This window comes from Rhea americana, unplaced genomic scaffold, assembly GCF_003343005.1.
Source record: "Rhea americana isolate MKP2758 unplaced genomic scaffold, rheAme1 scaffold_198, whole genome shotgun sequence".
NCBI lineage: Eukaryota > Metazoa > Chordata > Aves > Rheiformes > Rheidae > Rhea > Rhea americana.
In genome coordinates this window covers 220,443-242,872 of record NW_028186127.1, presented here as the reverse complement: position 1 = coordinate 242,872, position 22,430 = coordinate 220,443, and the positions used below count along the sequence as shown (strand labels likewise).

The 22,430-nt window shown below is 53.8% G+C and overlaps 2 protein-coding genes across 2 annotated transcripts in view; one reads left to right on the top strand and one right to left on the bottom strand.

The window, feature by feature from the left end:
• Positions 1-147: 147 nt before the first annotated feature.
• Positions 148-5,941, top strand: RGS4 (regulator of G protein signaling 4). The gene is made up of 5 exons (XM_085303190.1): positions 148-281; positions 2,525-2,629; positions 3,621-3,682; positions 4,774-4,940; positions 5,448-5,941. The coding sequence occupies exons 1-5, from the start codon at positions 238-240 to the stop codon at positions 5,697-5,699; spliced, it is 630 nt and encodes a 209-aa protein (XP_085159316.1). The 5' UTR covers positions 148-237; the 3' UTR covers positions 5,700-5,941.
• A 1,961-nt stretch (positions 5,942-7,902) lies between these two features.
• RGS5 (regulator of G protein signaling 5) overlaps positions 7,903-22,430 on the bottom strand; it is a 14,872-nt gene continuing 344 nt past the window's right edge. The window contains exons 2-5 of the mRNA XM_085303189.1: positions 17,150-17,260; positions 13,205-13,266; positions 12,685-12,851; positions 7,903-12,306 (exon numbers count right to left, since the gene is read on the bottom strand). Coding sequence (XP_085159315.1) covers positions 12,145-12,306; positions 12,685-12,851; positions 13,205-13,266; positions 17,150-17,260 — 502 coding nt within the window. The 3' untranslated portion in view covers positions 7,903-12,144. The remainder of the gene's footprint in view (positions 12,307-12,684; positions 12,852-13,204; positions 13,267-17,149; positions 17,261-22,430) is intronic.

Genomic DNA, 22,430 nt, shown 5'->3' with positions numbered 1-22,430 from the left:
TCACCAGCTTCCTCCGGGGTGGGCAAAAAGGGGATGGGTGCTGCTGCTGAGCTGTCTCCTGACTGGGTCACACACTGCTGCTGGGCTGTCTAGGCTAGGCTATAAAACAGAGCCAAGCCAGTGCAGCTGGCTTAGAGAAAAGACTGAATTCTGCAGCCAGCAAAGGACCCTCACGCAGCCTCTATCACCTCCTGTATTTTTTTTTCCCCGGAATACAGAGCTGACCTTTGGAGCAAGATGTGCAAGGGACTCGCTGCACTGCCAGCCACATGCTTGAAAAGGTACTGTTTGTTTCTGAGCATYTGTTATGGTCTTGTTAGTCTGGAGATATGCTGATGTATTGCATTTTATGTCTGAAACAGGAGTGGCAGGCTTGGCTCCGATTCTTCTGTAAGATTAGATACAAATGATTTGTTTTCAGGCTTTTTTTTTCTATCAGTTGGAAACAGAATTGCATAAAGGTTTTGTGCATTTAAATTTTGTAGCTTTTTTTATACCTTTTTGTACCTGTAGGAACTCTAAACCCACCCTTCCTATCAGCAAAACAAGCAGCTCTCAGCGGTGCTGTATTTTAATCTCACTGCCCTCTGCTTCTGCTGCTGCCTTTGCACTCCTTTTTTCCTTTGAACCCTCTTTCTCTAGTGAGTGGAGGCAATTTGCTTTTCTTGATTTTAAGGGGAAAGCAAGGTGGACGGATTTCACAAAAATGGAGAATTGTTCCCCCAAACCCAGCCCAAATGCAGGAGCTGAGCTTGGCAAGACTGATGACTTGTTTACAGGCACCTGGGTGCCAGCAGGCAGAGCAGGGTGTGGGCTGGCCCAGGGTACCATGGTGCTGTGGCCCTGGGTGCGGCAGCAGCCGGCGTGGGGTTGCAGTGGGGTCAGGCTGTACCCCCCAGTGCACAGTACTGAGGGGCCAGTGTGGGCCTGACCTGAGCTGTCCCCTGGCATGCAGTAGTGGTTGGTGTGGCCTGGGTCAGGCTGGGTTGTGCTCCCACTGTGAAATCGAGTGGTGCCAGGTCCGACTGTACCCTGGTATGCTCTCATCTGGGAAAAATAATCCTTGCTTGTGGTCAGTTTGAAAAATGTGCTGAAAAAAAAAAAACCCCCCCCCCCTAAAAAAAAAAAAAAAAAAAAAACAGAAAACTTAGGGAAAAAAGAGCATTTTAAAAAATCCACAGGAAAAAAAAATGACATCTTTTAACTCTGTCCAGGTATCCTCAGGATTTTCCATCTCTCAGAAAGTTGCAGAAGTCACTGCAAATGGCAGTGACTTGTTCCCTTCTGCTGCCTTCCTCCTGCAGAAGCAGGGTGGTCTTACTCTTCTTGTGGCAGCTGGCATCACAGTGAGTCTGGCACTGCAGAGCTAGCGCATCCTCAGCTCCCTGCTTCTGCCTGGTCAGGGCCTAGATTTGTCCTGGTCATAAGAGCCTTGCATTAGAGAAATTGTGAGTTTCTTCACTCTCACCTTAGTACTGCTGAAATAGAACTGAGTCTGCTCAAGTTGTTAAGAAAACATTTATGAGAATAGGCAAGCAGTGGGATAAGATACATCTTAGACTGCTGAAAGAGTTCTACTAGTGGAGCAAAAAGCAGTACTGGGAGGCCAAGCAGCTGCCAGGACTCAGCCTTACAGCACATACTCCTGGTCTTTTCTAAGCTCTGATATGAGAAGCAAGAGAAGAATTTCCTGCTTATACCAGTGTTGCACCCTGAGGCAGGCTGTGGCTCACAATGCTGAGCAAGCAGGATTGATTAACTACCACCATCCTTCTTAAATTGAAAGCAATCCTGAAAGGTGCTGAGACCAATATCAGTTGCATATTTTTATTGTGCAGCCCATCACTGGCTGCACTGGTCCTGAGCATGCTGAAAAGCAGAACAAAGTTAAGCATGCATCCTCTTAGGAGCTCGCTGTAGAAGAAAGGAATAACTTGCAATCAAAGTGTGGGCTGGATCTAGTGAAGATCTGGTCTCATCTCCTGATCTCACCATATGTAATCCTGCTCCTAGCCCATTGCTTCCTTCCCTCTGGGTCACAGACAGCTGCTTCGTGGGGTGGCCTGGGAGGGCACGGTTGCCTGTGCAGCCCAGTGATGAGTTGTGGAGAAGGCAGGGGCTATAGGGGTGGATTGGTAAGTGTATTAAAAACAGCCATTTGGTAGCTGGGCAAATCAATTCAGAGAGAGATGTCACATTTACAGAATTATGGTACCTATCTATCGCAGTCTTTTTACTGCTAACGAACGATAGGAGCTTCTCCCCTTTTGCTGTCACTTCCCACAGGCTGATGACCTTCTCAACAAGAAGGTTGTGCTGTTGAAAGTGAGAAATTACTTTTATTTGACTCTGATGCTTAACAGAAGTACAAACTATGAAGAGTGACATGTCAGCACTGGAATCACTGACAGCAACCTGCATTTGTGTCACAGAGTATCTCTGAAAGTACTTATAGTGGGTGAAGAGGCTGCAGGAAGAGTTTTAAAACATTATCTTCATTTCATTCTGGAATTATTTTTTTCAGTGCCAAAGATATGAAACATCGTCTGGGCTTCTTGCTGCAGAAGTCAGATTCCTGTGACTACAGCTCTTCCCAGGGCAAGAAGGAGAAAATATCTCCTACTCAGAGGTAAGAGCAAATGTGGCTATGTAGTTAAGCCCAGGATGGCTACAGGATGCTTGCTTATTACTTCAGTAAGCTGAACTTCATTAGCATTTCTGCTGCTACTGCTTTCCAGTACGTGCTGAAGGCGTGTATGTTTGACTCTAGTGTGGGCAATAGTTCTCAAGTATTGATGACAGTCCCTTTCCAAGGAGAAGGTTGGTCTAAATACTTCCCGAGATCCCTTCCCACCAACATTCCAGTGATTCAAAGCATGTGCGTGTATGGAAAGATTTGTGCAGTCTCCTGCGCAGGGGAACAAGGTGATCACAAGACCTAGTGTGAATTCACGTAATTCAGAATCAGCAGCACTGGTTCTTTAGACAGATTTGTGCAATGGTCCACGCAGCTGCACAGAGTTATTGGCACAAAAAAAAATAGAGCAGCCTGTCAAGGTATCACTTCTGTCACTGAGGTGTAAGCAGATGTTGTTTTCTCTAAGGAGAATTCTAAAGGCCAAGACATGTCCCTAGAACAGATAAGCCCTAGAATGCCCCCTTACCACCTCTCTGTGGTAGGGAGATTAATGCAGGGTGTGCAAATGTGGTATGGTAGTTCCCTCATTTCCCTCTTTTCTCTATAACTAGTGTTACTCTGACAAATTAAAAGAAATCGGCTTTGATTCTCTTTGGAGCTCACTGATGTGACCTGAAAGAGTGATCTCAGCTCCATACCCCAGAGAAAGATGCAGCCAGCCAACAAAATAGAGTTCCCAACTATTTTTCTAGAAAAATTCCTTTCCAGCCTCTGGCTGGTGACTGGAAATGCAAACTGGAATTTCTGGGATTCCCAGAGGTCCCCTGTAAACCAGGTAGACATTTCCTTCTTGGTCTCGCATGTATGCCTTTGAACAATTATGGAAAGAGACTCTGTAATGGTACTGAACAAAAAACCCAAATCTATCCTTTCTGTACTCCCCTTAAACCTTCTCTATATATCTTCCTTTGTTTCCTTTTAGGGTTAGCCAAGAGGAAGTCAGAAAGTGGGCAGACTCTTTGGAAAACTTGATCCATCATGACAGTAAGTAGAGAGAGCCCTTCTGCTAGAGATGTTGAGGGGGAGTCAGCATGCTGAGCAGTCGCTGGAGGTGGCATGAGACATGTTATCTTTTGTCTCCTGGCAGCATACAGTAACTCCTTTGGTCTCCTGGGTCACTGGGAGGAATGATGAAGCATGTCTGATTGTGAACAGGGCCTCAGCCTACTAGTAAGCTGTTCCTTTTGTGAGGGCAATTAGAAAAGGAAAGACCCTATACCTATGGCTCTATGGGGCAACTCTGCAGGCTCCTATGCTGTCCTCTGGCTTGCTGAGAAGAGATCTCTTACTACTTCAGCAGCTGAGCTGAGTTCAGCTACTGACCCTTTCTACTGTATGCACAAGAGAAGAGAACCTGTTGAACTAAATCCAAGTTGCGTGGCTGCTCAGCAGTCAGCAACGCTCCTGCAAACAGGTGTGCTTAGTCCATCTTGCTTCCCCTCTCACTTCCACTTTGCACGCTGCCTGCTGTGGTGGTCACAGTGGTGCCACACTTGTTTCCCTTCCTCCCTCCCTCCTCCCCAGACAGTGGTCTCCTGAGTGCCCTGTTTTAGTCCTTGTGCAAGCTGATCTCAGGGGCACCAAAACTGCACCACACAGCGGGTTAAACGAGCCAGAGAGTGGAGAAACTGTTTCCAGCTGAGCCCATGGGAGTCTGTCTTCCCATCAGTTCCAGGCTAAACTTATGTCCTTGAGGTTTCCTTCACACTGTTCCCATGGCCTGAGACTCTGCAGTCTGTGTTAGCTGTCTTCTCAGGGCTTCTGGGGTACATATGATTTGCGTGTGTTCTCCTGGCTGTGTCACTAAAGGTCACTGTTTGGGAGTAGGCAGCTGAGGACCCACGCATGACATCCCTTTGGGGCCTGTCTGAATTCCACCTTCCCTCGGCTTGCACAAGCAATTGCTGTGGAGGCAGACAAGCGTCTCTGGCTGCCTGCAGCAGGGGAGTTGCTCATTCAGCTCTAGGAGGGAGAACCCAGCATTGCTGTTTTCCGAGGTGTTGGAGTTCACAGGCACTTCCAGTCACAGGAACTATCAGTCTGACCTGCTCTGGTTTCTTCTAAACAATCTATAGGAGGACTGGCTGCTTTCCGGGCTTTTCTCAAATCTGAGTACAGTGAAGAAAACATTGAGTTCTGGGTCAGTTGTGAGGACTACAAGAAAACCAAGTCACCAGCCAAGCTCAGCCCCAAGGCTAGAAAGATCTACGATGAGTTCATCTCTGTGCAGGCAACGAAAGAGGTATGTGCACCATCTCTTAGAGAATATTCCTGGGCATAGGCATCACGCCAAATCCTCAACCAGGTGAGAAACACGGGGAAGCAGGGGTTTGGTAGTGTCACAGAAGTTGAAGGGTGCTGCTTGTCTTCTCATTAGCAAGGGAATGATGCTATTTGTATTACTTAAAAATTAAACTTGGACAGCGTGAAAGGGTGTTCAGTTAACGACCACATGGCTGTCCCACATATTCAGGTGGGAAAAGCCTTAGAAGAATAAGATTCTCCAGTATTCTGGCTGCTCCTGTGCAATTACTTGAGTTTACTGGCTGATCGCACCCAGAGGCATGTGTGCCAGTCCCTGGTGGCTGACTGCACAGATTCTCCCAAGGCTGCACAATGTCAAATGGCCATTTCAGACAACTGCCCCTCAAGAAGAGCTTAAGCTTACTTGGTGAGGATTGGATTCTCCCTTACCTATGCTAGCTGCTTCTGGGACAGATGCTATTTATGCTGTCCCTCTTGCCTGCAGGTGAACCTGGATTCATGCACACGGGACAAGACAAGCCGGAATGTGCTGGAGCCTACACTGTCCTGCTTTGATGAGGCTCAGAGAAAAATATTTATCCTCATGGAGAAGGATTCTTACCGCCGTTTCCTCAAGTCCCACTTCTACCTGGACTTGGTGAGCCCACCTGCTGTTGGCTGTGGGCCTGAAAACTGCAAAAGAAGCCATGTTCACACCTTAGACTGCAACTCTAACATYGTCTCTCAGTGTGCCTGAACCTGTAGCAAGCCAGGAGCAGGCAGGGCTCTTGCAGGAATATATGGCAGCAAAAGCATTCATTGGCATGAAGCAACAGAGCTGTCTCCAGTAGCTGTCTAATATCCCAGTTGTGTTCCATGTCATGCAACAGTCAGCATTTGTAACCCAAGCCAGGCTCTGTTTGTGTAGCAAACCCTCCTGTGACTCCATCTGTGTAGGAGCCYTGGAGTCTGTTCGACATGAAAGCTGGGTGAAATCATTGTGTGTCTGCTGTGTTTTTGATATGCATTGCGAGCCCGGGTGGGCTGGTGCTGTCAGAARGAGGTGCACTCACTCAAACCTAGCACTAATCACAAAGGGTCCGGATGTGCAATGTTGCAATGAGACACCTAGAAAGGAGCAGGGGGAAGAGGAAGYCAAGGGAAGTGTTGGAGACTGCGATCTCCCCTTTTATAATCACAAAAGCTTAGATAAAAAGGACTTTCTCTGTACCTTAGCTGTTCATATAGCTCGTAAGTATCCAGGCTTTCAGTAGTATTTGCACAGAGTTCAGGATGTGTTGCATATGCTAGTCAGACTTAGGAACCACTCCTACCCTTTCTTAAAAGGGACACCAAAACTTTCCAGACTAACAGCATCCCTTGATCATTACAGCCAAAATTGTATGAAAGGCCTCCTCCATGGGTGCTTTTCCCGCTGTAGTATCTAATTTATGCTGGCCAAGGATCTTTCCTAGGACTACAAGAGCTCTTATTGGGAAAGGTTCATTCCTTCAGTAATAATTGTATCTTTCATGCTCTCAGATTAAAGAGACCTTCCTAATACCATGACCAAGCAGGGTAGAAATGTTTCCTTCTCTGCCAGACTGGCAAGTCTGTATTGGCAAGTGTATGTTACTAACTCTGGGAGGAGCATCTGAATTTATATTTGCCTGCTTTGGCTTGTCTGAAGCAGTTTGTGAGTGGGACAGGATCGCTACTGCACTAGCTGAGAAGAAGAGGACATGCTTGAGAATGCTTGATACTGAATACTTTTTATGTGAGTCTGTAGTTCGGTAGTAGCGTTACTCGTTTTTTTGCCTGAAGATGGTAAGAGATTGACACATTTGTCAGTCTCCTTACTAATCCTGGGCTTGGCCAGAGGGCAATATATTTTTTAATCACTATGTTTAGATTTGGCTTTCACTCAGGTGCCTTGGGACCTGACGCTGACCTGCACTTGGAGGCAGAAGGAATAAATGCTGAGCTTGCTGTCWTGGGCTGGAGATACCAGGCATTTCCAGTGAGCAGCTGGAGAGCAGTGGGTCCTGCTCTCCTCAGTGCTTGATCTTTCCCTAGCTTGGATAGAGCTGCTCTAACAACTGTGTATTCCTCACTCTGCATCCCAGTCTTGTCACACCAGGGTTTTGTCATGGTAGGAGAAGGTTGTGGTTTTTACAGTAGGCACTTCCAGGCTCACRAAGAAACATCTTTTTTAGTACTTGCTTATTTTGTATTTATTAGCTCATATTGAAACATAGTAGCTTGCATGTTGAGCTAGGAGGAGATGGAGAGGCTTGCTAAGGATCTCACTCAGCTCTGAACTTGCCAAGCACGTGGCTTTATTTTATTTTCCTGTGGTACTGGGAACTCCTGATAACGCTTGAAAAAAATGTATCGATACTTAAATAAGGACAAATGCATTCTAAATAAAAGATACGTGCATTAGTCTCTTTTAAGATACTGTTCTGTGAACCAAAGAATGTGCACAGATACAACTCACTGACTCAGCTTACTTTAAAAAGTCATTTTACAAATGGCTTCACTCCAAGATTGTTTTAAAACATGGAAAGGGAAAGAGCCATTATATCTCTCAGGTACCCTGGGTTCAGAGGAACCCAGTCCCTTTCACTTATTTCTGATATTTCAGTTATATTCGGTGGAGGGGAACCCAGCTGCAGCCCCCTCCGAGGAGTGGTGCCGCACCGCAGCCGGCACAAGCAGAGCCTGTCCTGCTCCATGCCAGGGAAACCTCGGGGGAGCCTTTCCCCCTAGCTCAAGAGGACATTTTCCTGGCCAGAGCTCCAGAGGAGCCACATTTTAGTTCAGCTGCGTGGAGCTGCTGGCTGAAGGCAGCGTGGGTGCAGGGTGAAAAGGGCTGGCTCTTACTCAGTCCCCTGGGGCAGTGAATAAATGTTGCACCTTACTGCAAAGAGACAAAATAAATAAACAGTCCATCAAGATAGTAGTAGAAATATGTTTATATATGGATTACTGAGTGGTACAGGAATATGAGTTAACACAACCACCCCAACGCTCCACGTCTTCACCATGCGATGGAAATCTTGCTAGTRGACCTCACACGGGAGAGCTTCAGACTAAAAAATGACTACTCAGTTGTGTCGGGTGGCCACGGTCAGATCCCTGGCTGTGGCATTCAGCACCCTCCAGCTGGGACACTTCTACAAGCGGCCAAGGTGGGAAGTGGGTCTGGGCGGGTGCTCGGACTCGCTCAGCCTCACGCGCGGCAGCTCCCACCGCTGTCTCACGGTGCCGCAGCCACCGAGGCTGGGGTGGGTAGGTCGTTCCGCTGTCAGCATGCAGGGAGCCTTGGCAGGCCGGGGAGGTTGGGGTTGCCAAATTAACCAGGTAACACACAGTAAATAACGCCCAGGGTGGAAAGGAAAGAAGCAGCGAGCGAGTGGTGCCGAGCCGCAGCGGGGAGCTCGCCTCTCCGTGGCCCCGGCTGGGAGCTGGGGACACACAACGCCGGGCATCAGGGACCGCCGTGCTGCGGCATGGGGTTGCCTTGCCCCACGGCAGCGAGGCAGGGACCCCCGGCTGCATGGGGAGCACGAGACTCACCGCCTGCGCCTGCTTGGTCAGGGTTGCCCCATGGCTCTGCAGCGGCGGGCACGGGCTAAGGGCGCAGAGGCTATTTCTCGGGGAGATGYGTGTTCATTTTCACCCCAGGGAAGGCCGAGGGGGATGTGCTAAATCCACTCAGGCTCGTCCCCGCGACAGACCTGAAGCCCTAGCCGACCGCTCTGCACTTTGAATCAGTGCCTCGCTGGAGATCACRGTGCCGATGTCAGGAGTAGGGTGTGTGTGTGCTTATATATGTCCGTGATGCTATGGCTAGGTAACAGTATGTGTCTGGTGCTCATACATACGTCTAATTTGATAAGAGCAAGAGTGACAAAATATATGAAATATTTCTTACTAGAAGTATGGTAATTGGTGTTGACCCTACAATAAATGTTTCTTGGCCTTCAGACAGCTCAGTGGCCGGGGAGATGCAGCCGCTGCCGCCCGATCAGCCAAACACGCATGCTGCCCCAACACAACTCAGCCGCCCTCCGCACCGCGCTCCCGTGAGCCACGGCCGCGTCGGGCCCCGCTGAGCGCCGCGGCGCACCCCRGAGCGGGCTGCCCGGCACGCGCCTCCGCCGTCCCACGCGGGGAGCCGCTCCGAACTCGGCCGAGGACGCGCTCCTCGCAGACCTCAGGAGGCTGCCCCGGAGCCCGCGCGTTCATCCCGCGTGCGAGTCTGAGCCTCCTGGGCAACGTTTTCCACCTGACGTTTGATGCTCGGTTAGCACTTCCAGCTGACACCTCGGCAGAAGCTATTTCACCTCTCCTGATTCTGGCCTCCACCTTTCTTTTCCATACCTACGTAACAAGACGCTTTCTCTCTGCCCCGCACAGCACTGTTACAGCTCGTGACACCTCGGGTTTGTCTCACGCGCAGCAATTCACCCTTCAGCAGGGGACGTTTGCTAGAATCCAGCTGTCTACAGTATTAGCATTGTATTTAACTGTGAAAATATGAGAGTAACTTGAAATACATGCTGAACTATTAAGTAAATGTGAAATACATGAGTCTTTCTGCAAGGAAGCTTTTTGGTTTTGCGTTTCTATGAGTAGAGCCATGAACGAGGAGCATAAACACACCGAACCCAGGTTATGGTGATACCACTGTGTGAAGATGCCGGGACCGCAGCAGAGCCCACCGGCTCTGGATATTCACAGGGAATACCCCGTGTTGTGGCTGCTGAAGCAGCTGCCCTCTTGCTCTAAGCCCTGCTCTTGCCTCTTGCTCGTTCCACACCAGCTCCAGGCAGCCCAGAGAGACCTCCTGTTGTTTTGAAGGGTAGACTTGCGCTTTCTCACAGCAGAGGTGTTATCTGCTCGGGGTCCTCTTGCCAGGCATTGGCCACGCTGCAGCTCTGCTGATCTGTGGCAGCCCAAGCTGACTTTGTGCTCGCCCTTGGGAAATGCCCCGTGAGCATCACCCACTGCTGCTCTAACACCAACTTTCCCAGGCCATTTGCTGGGAAGAAGAAAAAGCCCACGTGCAGAGTGCATTTGGGATCTCCTTCATCTTTCCTCTGCCTCCCCAACCCTGCCTGGAAAGTGCAGGCCACTTCCTGCAGCTAGAGATGTATTTTTATTCATCACCATAGTGACAACATGTAAATATTTGGGGCTGCTGGGGTTTTTGATCAGACTTTTTAAGTCTTTAAGAGGTTGGCAAACCCATTGTTTATGTTCTTGCATTTTGCATGGAGTCTCATGATTTGTAGTGTGAGTATAGCAGTGTGAGGGCGGGTGGCTGGTCTGAGAGGCCTCCTGGAAGCGTAATCACAGATATTTCAGATATATATGTTGGAGTGCCCGCTGCTCAGGTGGGTCCACACAGCGTGCTCGCTGCAAGCCGTGGCCCTGTGGTGGCTGTACAAAAGCTCATCCCAGGGACGACACTTTCAGACCCCAAGGACTTAATACGTTCACATCAGAGAACTCTCCAGGCTGAGATGGAGATGAGACCCCAGCTTCCTCTTACGCATGCCTTCGCCCCATTGCCAGATGTGATACCTTCTGTCAGCAAAGCGGGCTGGATTTGAATCATTTGCAAAGAACTGGTCTTTTTAAGACACAGCCTTAAAAAACACTTGCTCTGGGCAGACTGGAGGAGACTGAAGAGAGAAGAGCAGGCTTCACAAACTCAGCAGAGTTTGCCATCTGTTCAAGAAGACAGGGTTTTATTCTTCATCTTTCAATAGTATTTTTTCTTTTAGGAATTGGATCTGAACAGTTGCAATCAGCAGCCTTTTTCTCCCCCAGCATGGTTTTCCTCCCTGGACTACTCGATTGCTCTTGGTTGGGTGTGTGCAGAAGTATCGCTTCGGCATGCCTGCTGCAGAGAGAGCCCCAGCTGGAAGGAGAAGCCGCGGCAGCAGCATCCCCAGGCATGCATCCAAGTGCGCCGGCAGCCACCTCGGCAGTGCTGCTTGAGGCCGTGCGTAGGCACCAGGGACAGGCTGGAAATTAAGAGCTCAGTAACTAACGCGAGCGGCTGGAGCAGGCAGGAGACCTGCTTTGCTAAACAGTCCCAGTGTTTTGAGCGGAGAGGTTCGGGTCCACCCCTCTTGCTGCCTCCAGCAGGCTCTCGGGCAGGCAGGTCCCGGGAGGAGCCGTTCGGCGAGGTGCCGCTGCACCGCTCGCCTGGTGCGCGCTGGGGGCACGGGTTCACGGCTCCCTCCCTTCCCTGTTGCCTTCTCTTCGGCCCTCTGCATCTGCCCAGCCGCCCTTTTCCAAAGACAGGCTGCTGCCAGTGCTCGGCTACGAGCTACCCCGGTCCCTGGGGCCGCAAACCGGCCCGACTTAGCCGGGGTTGGGAGCACACGGCAAATAACCAGCGGGGCCTCGGCGACAGCCCGGAAAGTTGCCAGGAGGGAAAGCACCTGGGCCAAACTAGTGGCATGGGCAAACCTGGGAAAAACACAGGCCATGTCCCAGCAGCTTCAGACAAACAGCCGAGTCGGAGCAACGATCCCAGAGCAGCTGGGGGCACCAGCCCTCACCCTGCGCGCGCAAACACAGACCGGCAGCGGCATGCGCACGCACGTGGCAGGAGTTTGCAGCAGAAACATTCGCGCAGGGGACCGGTGCGCTGGGGCTGAAGTGGCTGGAGGGGCAGGCAGGGCAGTTTGCCTGGGTGAAACCCCGCTTGTCTGGGTTAGGCCAGCACCCAGAACTCCTCCAGCAGCACTCACACGGGGCCTGCAAGGCAGAGGCTGGCAGCTGAAAACCTCCAGTGAAGACGAGCGTTGCAGCCCCAGGGAAGTACTGCCTGGCCCTGGCCCTGGCCCTGGCCCTGGCCCTGGCCCTGGCCCCCGTGCTCCAGCTGCTGTGGGATCACAGCCAGGATCAGCTGCTCAGCTGCTTCCGGTGCCCTCACCTAAAGTCCAGGAGAGGTTCATCAGGTGTTTCTGCTAATTGGTCTTATGATGAGAGAAGACAGAGACCGTAACAGAGGAGACATCAGGCATCTCTGATGGAGTCCAAAGCACTGGGAGAGATGTTTAGCAACACTCCTGCATGCTATTGAGAAAGCAAAGCAGCGAGAGGAGAAGGGGAAGGCAATCAGACAGAAGCGGTGGAATCACTCGGGGAGTGCCTCGCACAGCCTGGCCACGTTGCTACTTGATCAACTCCTGATAAAACTCCGACCGCACAAATCTGGGCAGGGAGTCCTTCTCCATCAGGGCAAAGATCCTCTTCTGGGCTATGTCAAAGCTGCTTACTGATGGCTCCACCAGGTTCTTCATGGTCATGGCTTTGGTGAAGTGGTCAATATTCACCTGTGATGGGAGTGTAAGAATGATGGGCATCTCCCTGGCCTGCTTTCTCCCACCAACAGCCAGGTAAAGATTGAGGGGAGTGACTGAACCAGTCTGGCTTATTTGGGGGGTGCAAATCTGTAGTGACAGATGAGGTCTCTTCTGCAGTGTCAGTAGCTTTGTGGGGAAGACTACAGTAACAGCTGCTAGGCTCTAAGATTAATGTCAGCGTAAACAGCCCGGTGGCAGTTCCTCCATGGGGTGCGGGGGCTGGAGGTGTGCTGGAAGCTCCCACAACAGGCATTAGCCCAGTGAAGGCAGCTCCAGGGAGCTGCTGAGTGCACAGCTGGGGGAACCCAGCCCAGGGCTGCCCCCTCCCCCAATCCCTGGGGCACTGACCTCCTTAGGTGCCTCCGTCTGGATGAACTCCTCGTAGATCTTCTTGGCCTTCTCTGCCATCTTCTCAGGAGACTTGGTTTTCTTGTAGTCCTCGCAGGCGACCCAGAACTCGATGTTCTCCTCGCTGAACTCGGAGCGCAGGAAGCTGCTGAAGCTGGCCAGCCCGTCTGCAGGGGAGCGCGGGGCCGCAGCTGAGCGCCGGGGACCAGGCAGGGATGGATGGACAGGGAGCAGGGAATGGTGGCAAGCATGGTGGCAGGGGGCACCAGACCAAGCTCAGGATGGGCCACATGTGGCAGTGGGGTGGGCCCTAGGTGTCCCCTAGGGGTGGTGTGGGGCCCAAAAGGGCTTTTCCCGGGCCAGCTCCTCCCTCCGCAAGCACCAGCAGCTGCAACGCCTCTGGGCTCCTGGGGAAACGGCGGACGTGCTGCACCGCGCTACTCGTCTCGGAAAGCGGAAAAATGCCCCGGGCTGGCACGGGGCTGACGTGCGGGAGGGCAGGGTGATGATGTGAACTTACAGGTGTTTTGCAGGAGCTTCTCCAGGGAATCGCGCCACTGCAAAGCCTCCTCTGGCGATGGCCTGAAGGGAAGAAAGAAAAAAAACCTGGGGAGTCCATGCTTGCAGCACGGGGGCCTGGGGAGGCAGGATGCCGCCGGGCAGCAGAGGGCCGTGCCGGCGCCGGTGCCGCGGCCTCTCCTGGGGAGGCTCAGCCGTGCGGCACGGGGCCGGGAGGCTGCGCCGGGGCTTGCCGCGCTGCCCTTGCCCAGCGCTTTGCTTTCACTGACTTTTCGCAGCTGGGAAGCGTCCCCGAGCCTCCCGCGGCGGCCGGAGTCTCGGTGGTGGGACGAGCGTCTCCCACCTCTGACCCCTCCGCGGTTCCCCGGCGCCTCCCTGCGCCGAGGCGCTCGAGCAGCCCGTCTCCAGCGGGACGCGGGCGTCCCGGCCCGGCGGGGATGGACGCTTCCCCGGGGCGGGGGGCGGGGGGCGGAGGCCGGCATGGTTTTGGCCGGGCGTCCCCGCGGGGCCGTGGCCGGGGGCAGGTCCCCTCCGCTCCCACGGCCTGCGGCCCGTTCCCACGGCCGGCGGCGGGGCAGGGCGCCCGCTCCCGCTGCTCCCTCGCAAGGGAAAACTGTGAGCGCTTTCCGTGTGTTGCGGGGGGAGGATTTCTGTTAGATCGTGTCCTGCCGGAGCTGGGGACAAGCTTCTGGGGCTGGAAGGCCGTGTGAGCGGTGCATCCTTTGCCGGGGCCGCTGTGCCCAGGGCGAGCCAGCGCATCGCTCCCGGCCAGGCTGCGCGGGAGAGCCCGCGGCAGGGCTCGGCGCAGAGCTGCTCCGGGAGCCGGCGTCCCGCCGTCGAGCAGCTCGCGAGCCGCGACAGCGCAAAACGAAGCGGCTCCGTGCCCGGGGACGGGAGAAGCGGAGGGCGCGGGCGCCGTGCGAGCCCCGGGGCGCTGCAGCCGCCCAGCGCAGCTGAAGGCAGGGTCACGCGGAGGCACCGGCGCGCTCGGAGCTGCTGGGCTGTGCAGAGCTAATAAATACCTTGGCTGCTGCCCTTTCCCTGCTCGCCCTCGCCTGGCTCCAGACGTCGCCCCGGGGCTGCGCTTCCCTCCCTACGTGCCGCTCCAAGAGTCCTTGCACGGAGCAGCCCCTGAGCGACGGCTCCCCCAGGCCAGGTCCTGGTGTCAGTGATGGAGAGCTCAAAGGAAAAAGCAAATCGGGGCTCAGCAGCCAGGAGAAAAACAGACAACAGCATAAGAACTACTAGGGGAGGAGTAGCTCTTCCCCATCCCGCTCTCCGCGTGCTCCCGCGTGAGTCAGCGCCTTGCTGGTGCCTCGGGATGGTGTATGGCTCTGCTCCTCTTGGGTTGCTGCCCCAGGAAAAGGCTTGGGGGGCAGCGCGGCTCCCCGCCGGGGCATGACGGCGGGTCTGTGGGGTGGGAAGTGCCAAGCGAGGACCACGGTGAAGCTTCCATCATCAGGTTGAAAAACGGGGAGCATGTTTGTGACGACGACCGGGTGCCCTTTTGTCATCAACCTGGCAGCATCCAGCCTTAAGGGCCCAAGATGAAGGATTATTTGTTTTCTAGCTCCTGAAACGCTCACACTTGCCATCAAGGATCATCACCACGCCCAAGGAGTTTATGCACGTCCTTCCCAAGCCAGGCACTCATGTTCTCCCTGCAAGAACTTTCCCTTGTCTCTTCACCCCCAGGTGAGTGTGAGGGAAAAGCACCTAGCTGTAGTGGCCTGATACAATCCAAGAATCCAGATTTCCTGGAAATTAAATTCACTTTTGTAGCAGCTGAATGTCCCGGGGACTATATTAACTGAGACAGAGATGCTCATTGATGAATGATAGCTGGGCTGCACAACAACAAAACGCAGGAGAAAACAACCCCTCCAGCTAGCCGGGAGTGAATACGCTCTCTGGTTGTCAGCAGGGACAAATAACGGGGACGAATGTGTCTCCTTCGCAGAGGCATCCTGGCCACGGCAGAGAGCAAACGGCGCTGCCGAACAGCTGCTCGCCCCCTCCTGCCGCGCCCCGGGCAGCTCTTGCCGGGCACCGCGGCAGTCGGCAGGGCAGCGTGCAGGCGTTTCACCGGTAGCGCAGCCGCCACCTGGAAAGCGCGCGGCAGCTTCCCGCAGACCAGCGGGAGAGCGAGCACCGGCGGCACGCGGTCGCCCGCGTTCACCGGAGGGTTGTGATTTCAACCTCCTGGTTTATGCTGGCAATCTCTTTTTGGAAAGTTATCGTTTTAGACTAACTGCCTGGACTGAAAGAGTTTGGGGGGAATGCAACCAGAAAACTTAAGCTGTGATTTCGTTTAGTAGAAATAGAAACTCAATGAAGATCCTCCTGGGAGAGAAAAAATAAAATGTACGTTCCTATCTAAAGGTGTGGAACTTGCTGGGCCTCTGACAGAGAAACCTGCTACCCCCAAAAACCTGTGGAGCAAAAAGAGACCCCAAAGCACAGCCCAGCTGGGTCTGGCAGCTGTCTAGGAGGGCGCCCAAAAGTGCCATGTGCTCTCCTGTGCTATGTGGGGGGGTTGGTGGCATCCCAAATCAGGAGGTACGTATGGCACTAGCTACTGTGAGAACATTGTACCTCCTTTCTGCTTAGGGGCACCTAAAGGGATGGAAGCAACTCCCAGGGACCAATGCTCATCTCCAAGAGAGTCATCATCTGCCTTTGGGTGGCAGCAGGGCTGTGAGACACTACAAGAGCAACCAGCATCATGGCTCAGGTGCGTCTGCCATGGCCAGACTTGCTGTTAGGCTGGAAAAATCCTAGGTGAGGCTATCATCCTACCTCTAGGAAGGAGTCCTGCTTTAAAATTTAAGCTAAATTTTCCTTTAAAGGTTTATTTTGCTTTCTAATGTATGGCTCAATCCTTTGAACTGATAATCCTACAGACCAAACCATCTGGCTCTCTATCATCTCCTCCTCTGCTTTGCTTTCCTCTTAAGCCAGCCTGGTGCTGGACAGCAGAGGATCAGGATGAAAACAACCAAGCAAGGACGTGTGGTCTCTGTGGAACCGCCTAGAGCAAAGCAGCATGTCCAGGGAACTACATGTCCGCGGTCTGGGACACGCGCTGCCGGCCTGAAACCACCACCCCGCTGCTGCGCAGTGATGCTGAACAAAGCCGACAGTTTCTGGTCGGAAACGTCACAACAACCTGAGGCAAATGACTCAGAGACGTCTAAGTGCCTTGCGCCTCTAGAGTAACTTTTATCAAATGAACGTGAAATCTCATCAAATGTAAATTGAGTTTCCCTGGGAAATCTGATTTCCAAAACACTATACTGCCTGACATCTCTCATGCTGCCGTGACGTAGTTCTCCGAGCCTGCACCCAGCGCAGGTCATGGGGAATGCGCCATGAGCCACCTTTACATAATACCCTACCATGCCTGCCCTGGCCACCTGTAGCTAGATGTTAGTTCCCCCTTTTTCCAAAAGGGCTTGAATCTGTGCTGTCTGCATGCCAGAAAAACGCCAGCGCCACAGGGCGTGGGGATGCTCCATGTGAAAGCACTTGCTGGCCCTCCTCGAAGCAGCCAGGACCGCTGGAGCTGCAGGTCCGGAGGGAGCAGATGTGGATTATCTCTGTATTCTGCTCTCCGGCGGGGAGGGAAGGTCCCTGCCTTGGGCCCCAAGGCTCCCAGCTCACCTTACAGCACTTAAAGGCACTGATACAACGACACAGTCCTCCCAGCAGCTGGCAAGCGATATGCCTCCCCACGGCACGCAGCTGCCAGGGCTGGGGGCGGTGTCCTGGGACAGTCAGGGCAGGGCACCAGCACTGGGGGCTGAGCCACCGAGGGATGCTGCAGCGCAGGGAGCTGTGCAGCCCAGCCCGGCCCAGCCGCGCGGCTCTGCTGGCGCTGCCGGCTCCAGCGGCCTCTGCCTTGCTCACCCAGTGGCATTGGCCATGTCAGACGGGAAGTACTCACTTCTGGGCTTTGGCAGGCTTCTCCGGCTTCTCCGGGTAGGGGATGATGAGGTCAATGGCCGAGTCAGGCTTCTGGAGGAGCGTGCCCAACTTGGTCTTGATCTCCTTGGCTCTGCAGAGGAGACAAAAAGAGTGGGTCAGATGAGGAGGGCACTGACCTGGCTGTCCCTGAGCCCCGTGCTGCTGCCAGGGAGGGACCTTGCTGCAGCGTGCTTGGGGCAGACCCTGCAGCCTCCACCACCCAGACTGGATGTGACAGAGGAAGAGGCTGGAGAAGTAACGAGACAGGCCACCAGCAGATCCCAAGCAGCATTTGCAGAGCTGGTCCCTGCCCTACAGGACACTGGCAGCAGAGGAGACTCAGCGAGATGTTTGAGCTGGCTTGGCCAACACCAGGACCAGGTGCAGAGCTGAGCAGCTTTGCAGTGGCAAACAGCCCTCGATGCCCTGAAGGTGCAGGTTTGAGGCACGGCTGGCYGGGCGCTCAGAATCAGTGGTGACTCTTGATCTTGATCTCTCCGCTTGGTCCCCATCTGTGGCGGAGCTAATCAGATCATCCCCACGCGGAGCCAAATTAGCAGGCGTCTGCGCAGYGCGTGGTTTCTGCAGCGACGAGCCAGCAGGAGCCATCGGCGGGGAGAGCGGTGCCCTCCTCGGAGAGGACCGGCGTTAACGGTGCTCTTGGAGAGGACCGGCGCGGCGCGTGGTGGGGCAGGCCCGCRGCAGGCAGCGAGCTGCGTGCCCAGGCCTCAGCCCCGGGAAGGAATACGGGGGGAGCCCCGAGCCCCCGTGCCCCGTCTTTGCCCGGAGCCCCCGGGCGCCCGGCCGGGTGGTCTGCAAACCCGTGGGAGGCTGCGCCGGCTCCCCGCGGCTGGGCCCTCGGGGCTCCTCGCTCTTCTGCTCGCCGCTGTTTATTTTCACGTGCCTTCCCTTGCTATGTCTGCTATTTCGTTTCCATTCCTTTATTTTTATTTATYTCGTTTCTCCCCCTCTTCTTGTAAAACTGCCTCTGTGTTTTGTTTTCCACCACGCAGGCTCTGCCGAGGAATTTGCGAGACCTGGTGCCGGCCCCTCTTGAGCGCCGGCCGCGGCCTGCGCGCCGGCCGGGGAGGCGCGCGAGCCGCCGGCGCCGCCTCCGCGCTCGGTGCGGGCTGCGGGCTGATGCCGGGGGACGCGCCTGGCGCTCGCCCCCGAGCGCTTTCTCGCGGCCGCTGCTCGCGGGCGGCTGCGGCACCTTGCCCTCCCCGCTGCTTTCGCAGGAAATCCCGGCGTTTCTGAGGGCGTCCCCTCTGTCTGCGGTTTTCCAGGAGGAAAAGGGCAGTCTCCGTTTGCTCGCTGTTTCCTCAGTAAATGTCAGCGTTACGGGGACGATTTCCCTTGCTTGCGCTTCCAAGGAAACTTGCGTCTGGCCTGGGCCCTTAGGTGAAGGTGATGAGGTCCCCATGCTCCCACCGCCCGAGATGTCTCCAGTGCGGAGGTGCCGGCACGTCCCGTGCGTCCCTGTCCCTCCGAGGACATGGAGAGCCCYTTCAGGGGCAGCGCCGTGGCCGCGTTGGGCCAGCTTCCCCCCAGACCTGGCTCCCGGTGCTGCGGGAGCGTGCAGTGGCTTGGGGCCAGGAATGCGTCCAACGTCCTCAAAAAATCCTTGACCACGGCGCTCCAAAGAGAAATGGGGGTGCTACATGGAAGTGAGGAGGTTTGTTGAAAGGAAGCGCAAAGGGGCAGCCGAGCAGGCTCATGGGTTAGCAGGAGGGGAGGACTTCTCAAGGACACCATCCTGGAGCCCTCCAGAAGACGCATTACTGGCTTTTAGGCAAGGCTTTGGAAAAGGCTAAACAGGAGGAGAAGGCAGCTATAAATAAAAAGGCATCCTTCAAAAAACCCCTGAAACTATGTCGGAGTGAGAAAAATTGAAAGGACCATAAACTATGGAAGGTTAAGTGTAAAAACATAAGCAAGCAAGCCAAGAAAAAGTCTGAGAAACAACTTCCAAAAGGCATTAAAAGAAAATATGGACTCTTTCAAACACATCAAGAGCAGGAAGGCTGCCAGAGGAGGGCCGAGAGGAGATCAGGCTTAAAAACAAAAGAAAAAAAAAGAAGTTCAAAGAAGTTAAAGCTACAGCTGAAAAGAAGTATGTATTTTTTATTTGCTTTTAGTTAGCTTTCACACAGAAAATTCTTGGAGACTGTTTCCCCAGGAAAACCTTTCTCTGTGCAGGATCTGCTTTGGGCAGCAGGATGGGTTGTGGCAGGAGTAGCCAAAATGTGGCAAGGTACTCCAACYGCACGGTGGTCTCCACGGAGGCCCAAGGTCTCCAGGGAGGATGGAGGTGCTGACAGGTAATGTCTTTCTTAACACTGCTGCCGTATCTGAGGTCAGGGAGGTGCCAAATATAGTGCCACTTGGGGAAAAGGATTGCAGAGGAGCTTCTAGGAGCTATAAAGCTGCAAGTCTGATGCCTGTATGGACAAATTAGTAGCAACTGTAATAGACAGCCTTAGAGGACACATGCACAAATATGGTATATTGGAGAAGAGTCAACATAGCTTTGGCAGCAGGGAGCGATTCCTCACAAACCTATTGGCCCTCCCTGAAGCCAACGAGCATGCGCCTTGGAGAGACGCAGCAGATACCAGCCCTTGGGTTTCCAGAGGAGCTTTGACAAGATCCTCGCCAGGAGCTGCAACACCCTGTACTGCTGTAGGAGGAAAGGTCGTCTCATGGGTAATGAGATGGGAAACAGCTAGAAAAAGGTATAAAAAAAAATAGGGATAAAAGGTGTGTTTTGCTACATGAGGGAAGTCCTACRGGAACATGGGCTGGGACCTTGTTGTTTAATGTGGGGGGAGGGGGTTCGCAGTCAGGCAGCATCTGTGTTGAACACTCAAGGACTGGTTGTGAAGCACTGCAGGAGGGTCTTGCTAGACTGGCAGCAAAGTGGCTGGTGAAAGTTCCCAGAGAACAATATAAAATGATGCCCTGGGAGAAAACAATCCTAAATCCATGTGTAAAATGGGGACTATAAGCTAAGTCATCTTTCAAGAGCAGGAACATGGATGTGTATGAGAGGTTCATGAAAACRTCGGTGCAGTGGCACTGGAAAAAAAGCAAATCCAGTGTGAGAAAGTAGGAGAAAAGATAAGAAAGCAAAGAGGAACATTATAGCATAATACAAATCTGTGGTTCACCCACGACTTGAAGAGTGCTGTTGTAGTGCCTTCAGCTCAAAAGGACACAGGACAGCAGGAAAAGGTTCAGAGAAGGGCCACAAAGATGATGGAAGACCTCGAGTAGCTTGTTTTGGGGGAACAACTAAGTATCGAAGACTCTTCACTGTGGGAAAGAGACATGTAAGGAGGCTATAAAGGTGGACTAAAAAATTATGAGAGCAATGGAGAGTGTAAACAGGGTTCACTATGCAGTTCATTAGAGACCTCCCAACATGTGAACCACAGGGCACCAAACACAGGGCACATTCAAAAGAAAGAAAAGCAGCAATTTTCCTAAAAAAAAAAAAAAAAAAAAAAAAAGAGCAGTAAGGACTGCATCTTTCCCATGCTGTGAACAACTGGGCAGCTGCAAAGCCTCTGATGAACACAGTTGGAGGTGTCCCAGGTCTCCCCTGTACCTCGCACCTATACGCCTGTGAGTTTCTCACTGCCTTCCCAAGGATAAGGCTGCAAGGACCAGTGAGTACCCAAAAGGGGTGCTGAATTGCCTGCCTGCCATTCCTGCCTTTGTAAAACCACTTCATTTAGAAGGAAGCATCCTCAGGCTCTGCTGATGGCGCTTGTGCTCTTACAGAGCGACTTCTGCTGTGCCTCCCCATAAGACACCAACTGCCATCCGTGGTCTGCTCTGACAACAAGTTCGCCTTAAAGAGTATTTGCAGCTGCCACCCTCAGTTGATATTTCACATTTGAAATGCTTTACTGAGTTTCCTCCTAAAGAGAAGGSTTTGAACACATGCTGTCCTCCGCGAGCGGCTGCTGCCAGTGAGGCTCTCCTGCGCAAGCCCTGAGCCTTGGGCAGCAGTTCCAGCTCTCCTCCCACCAAAGCCAGGGCTGCATCCTGCAGAAAAGCCCCTGGCCACCTCACTAGCATGGAGAGACCCTCCACAAGAGGGACTGGAGACCAGCGACCTCACCTCAGCCCCCCGTGCCAGAGCTCCCGTGCTCGCTGACCGCGTTGGACCTAACGTGCTGTGAATACCCTCGCACAGGCATGTGCTTCTGGTTCCAACCACAACCCTTCCAAAAATCCCTCAAATCTCAGACGTTTTTCAATGAATTACGTTTGTGGATGGGGCTTGGCTAGCCTGCTGGCTGCTTCCTTGGCTGCCCTGAACCGGAGACGAGATAAATGTTGTGGTGCCACGGGCTGAGATAAGGGAGACGGGGCAACGTTCCCATTAGTGAACGGGCAAGAAAAGACCCTGTGCAAAGCAGCGTCTTGTGCGAGGGATCAGGGTTTGGTCCCCCACCATGTGCTGAGGGAACTCTAGGAAACAAGAGGGGATTTTGAAGCACTTTTTACAGCCAGGGCAGCTTCTGAGCACACATGGACTGTTCTCGACTCAGAAAGGCAACTGCTTGCCTGCTTTTTCCCCTCCACACCAACATTAAAGTTGCAAATCAGAGTCCCAACAGGAGACAGCACTTTGAGCTGGGACTACATGCAGCCCTCATCTCCAGCTGGTCCACGCCAGCCCCCAAGCCTGAGGATTAAAATGCTAAAGCAAGGGAATTGCCTTGTTTGCAGCAGGTCTCTCTGGGCAGTTGTGCACCCCAGGACGGCTTCACAYGGGGCTCCAGCCCCACTGCCCAGGGCAAGGAGTCCTGAGCCACCAAGGCCCCTCTGGGGCTTTTGTGAGGGAGCAGCCAGTCTGCACAGATCCTCCCCAGTGTGCTGGGTGGGGAGAGAGGGCAGAGATGGGTCCTGAGCGCACCCCTCCGCTCCATGAGCAACACAGCCACCAGCCCTGCTCCAGGGACCACTGCCCCCACCCCGGACCAGCGCCGGTCCCTGTCCTTCCGCRCACAGGTTTCCAAACCAGACAGGGGCCTCTGGGGCCACAGGACCAGCACCCACCCGGCCAGAGGGTGTAAAGCACCAGCAGCATCTCGCTGGAGCGGCTGACAGCAAACAGTCCCTTCCCCTCGCCGCCCGCCCGCTGCGCCGGAGCGGAGCGGGACCGTCGGGGCAGCTCCGTCCTGGGGCCACACCGGAGCGAAAGCTGCATCGCTCCCAGCCGGGCGACGCAGCCTCCGGCCGCCCTC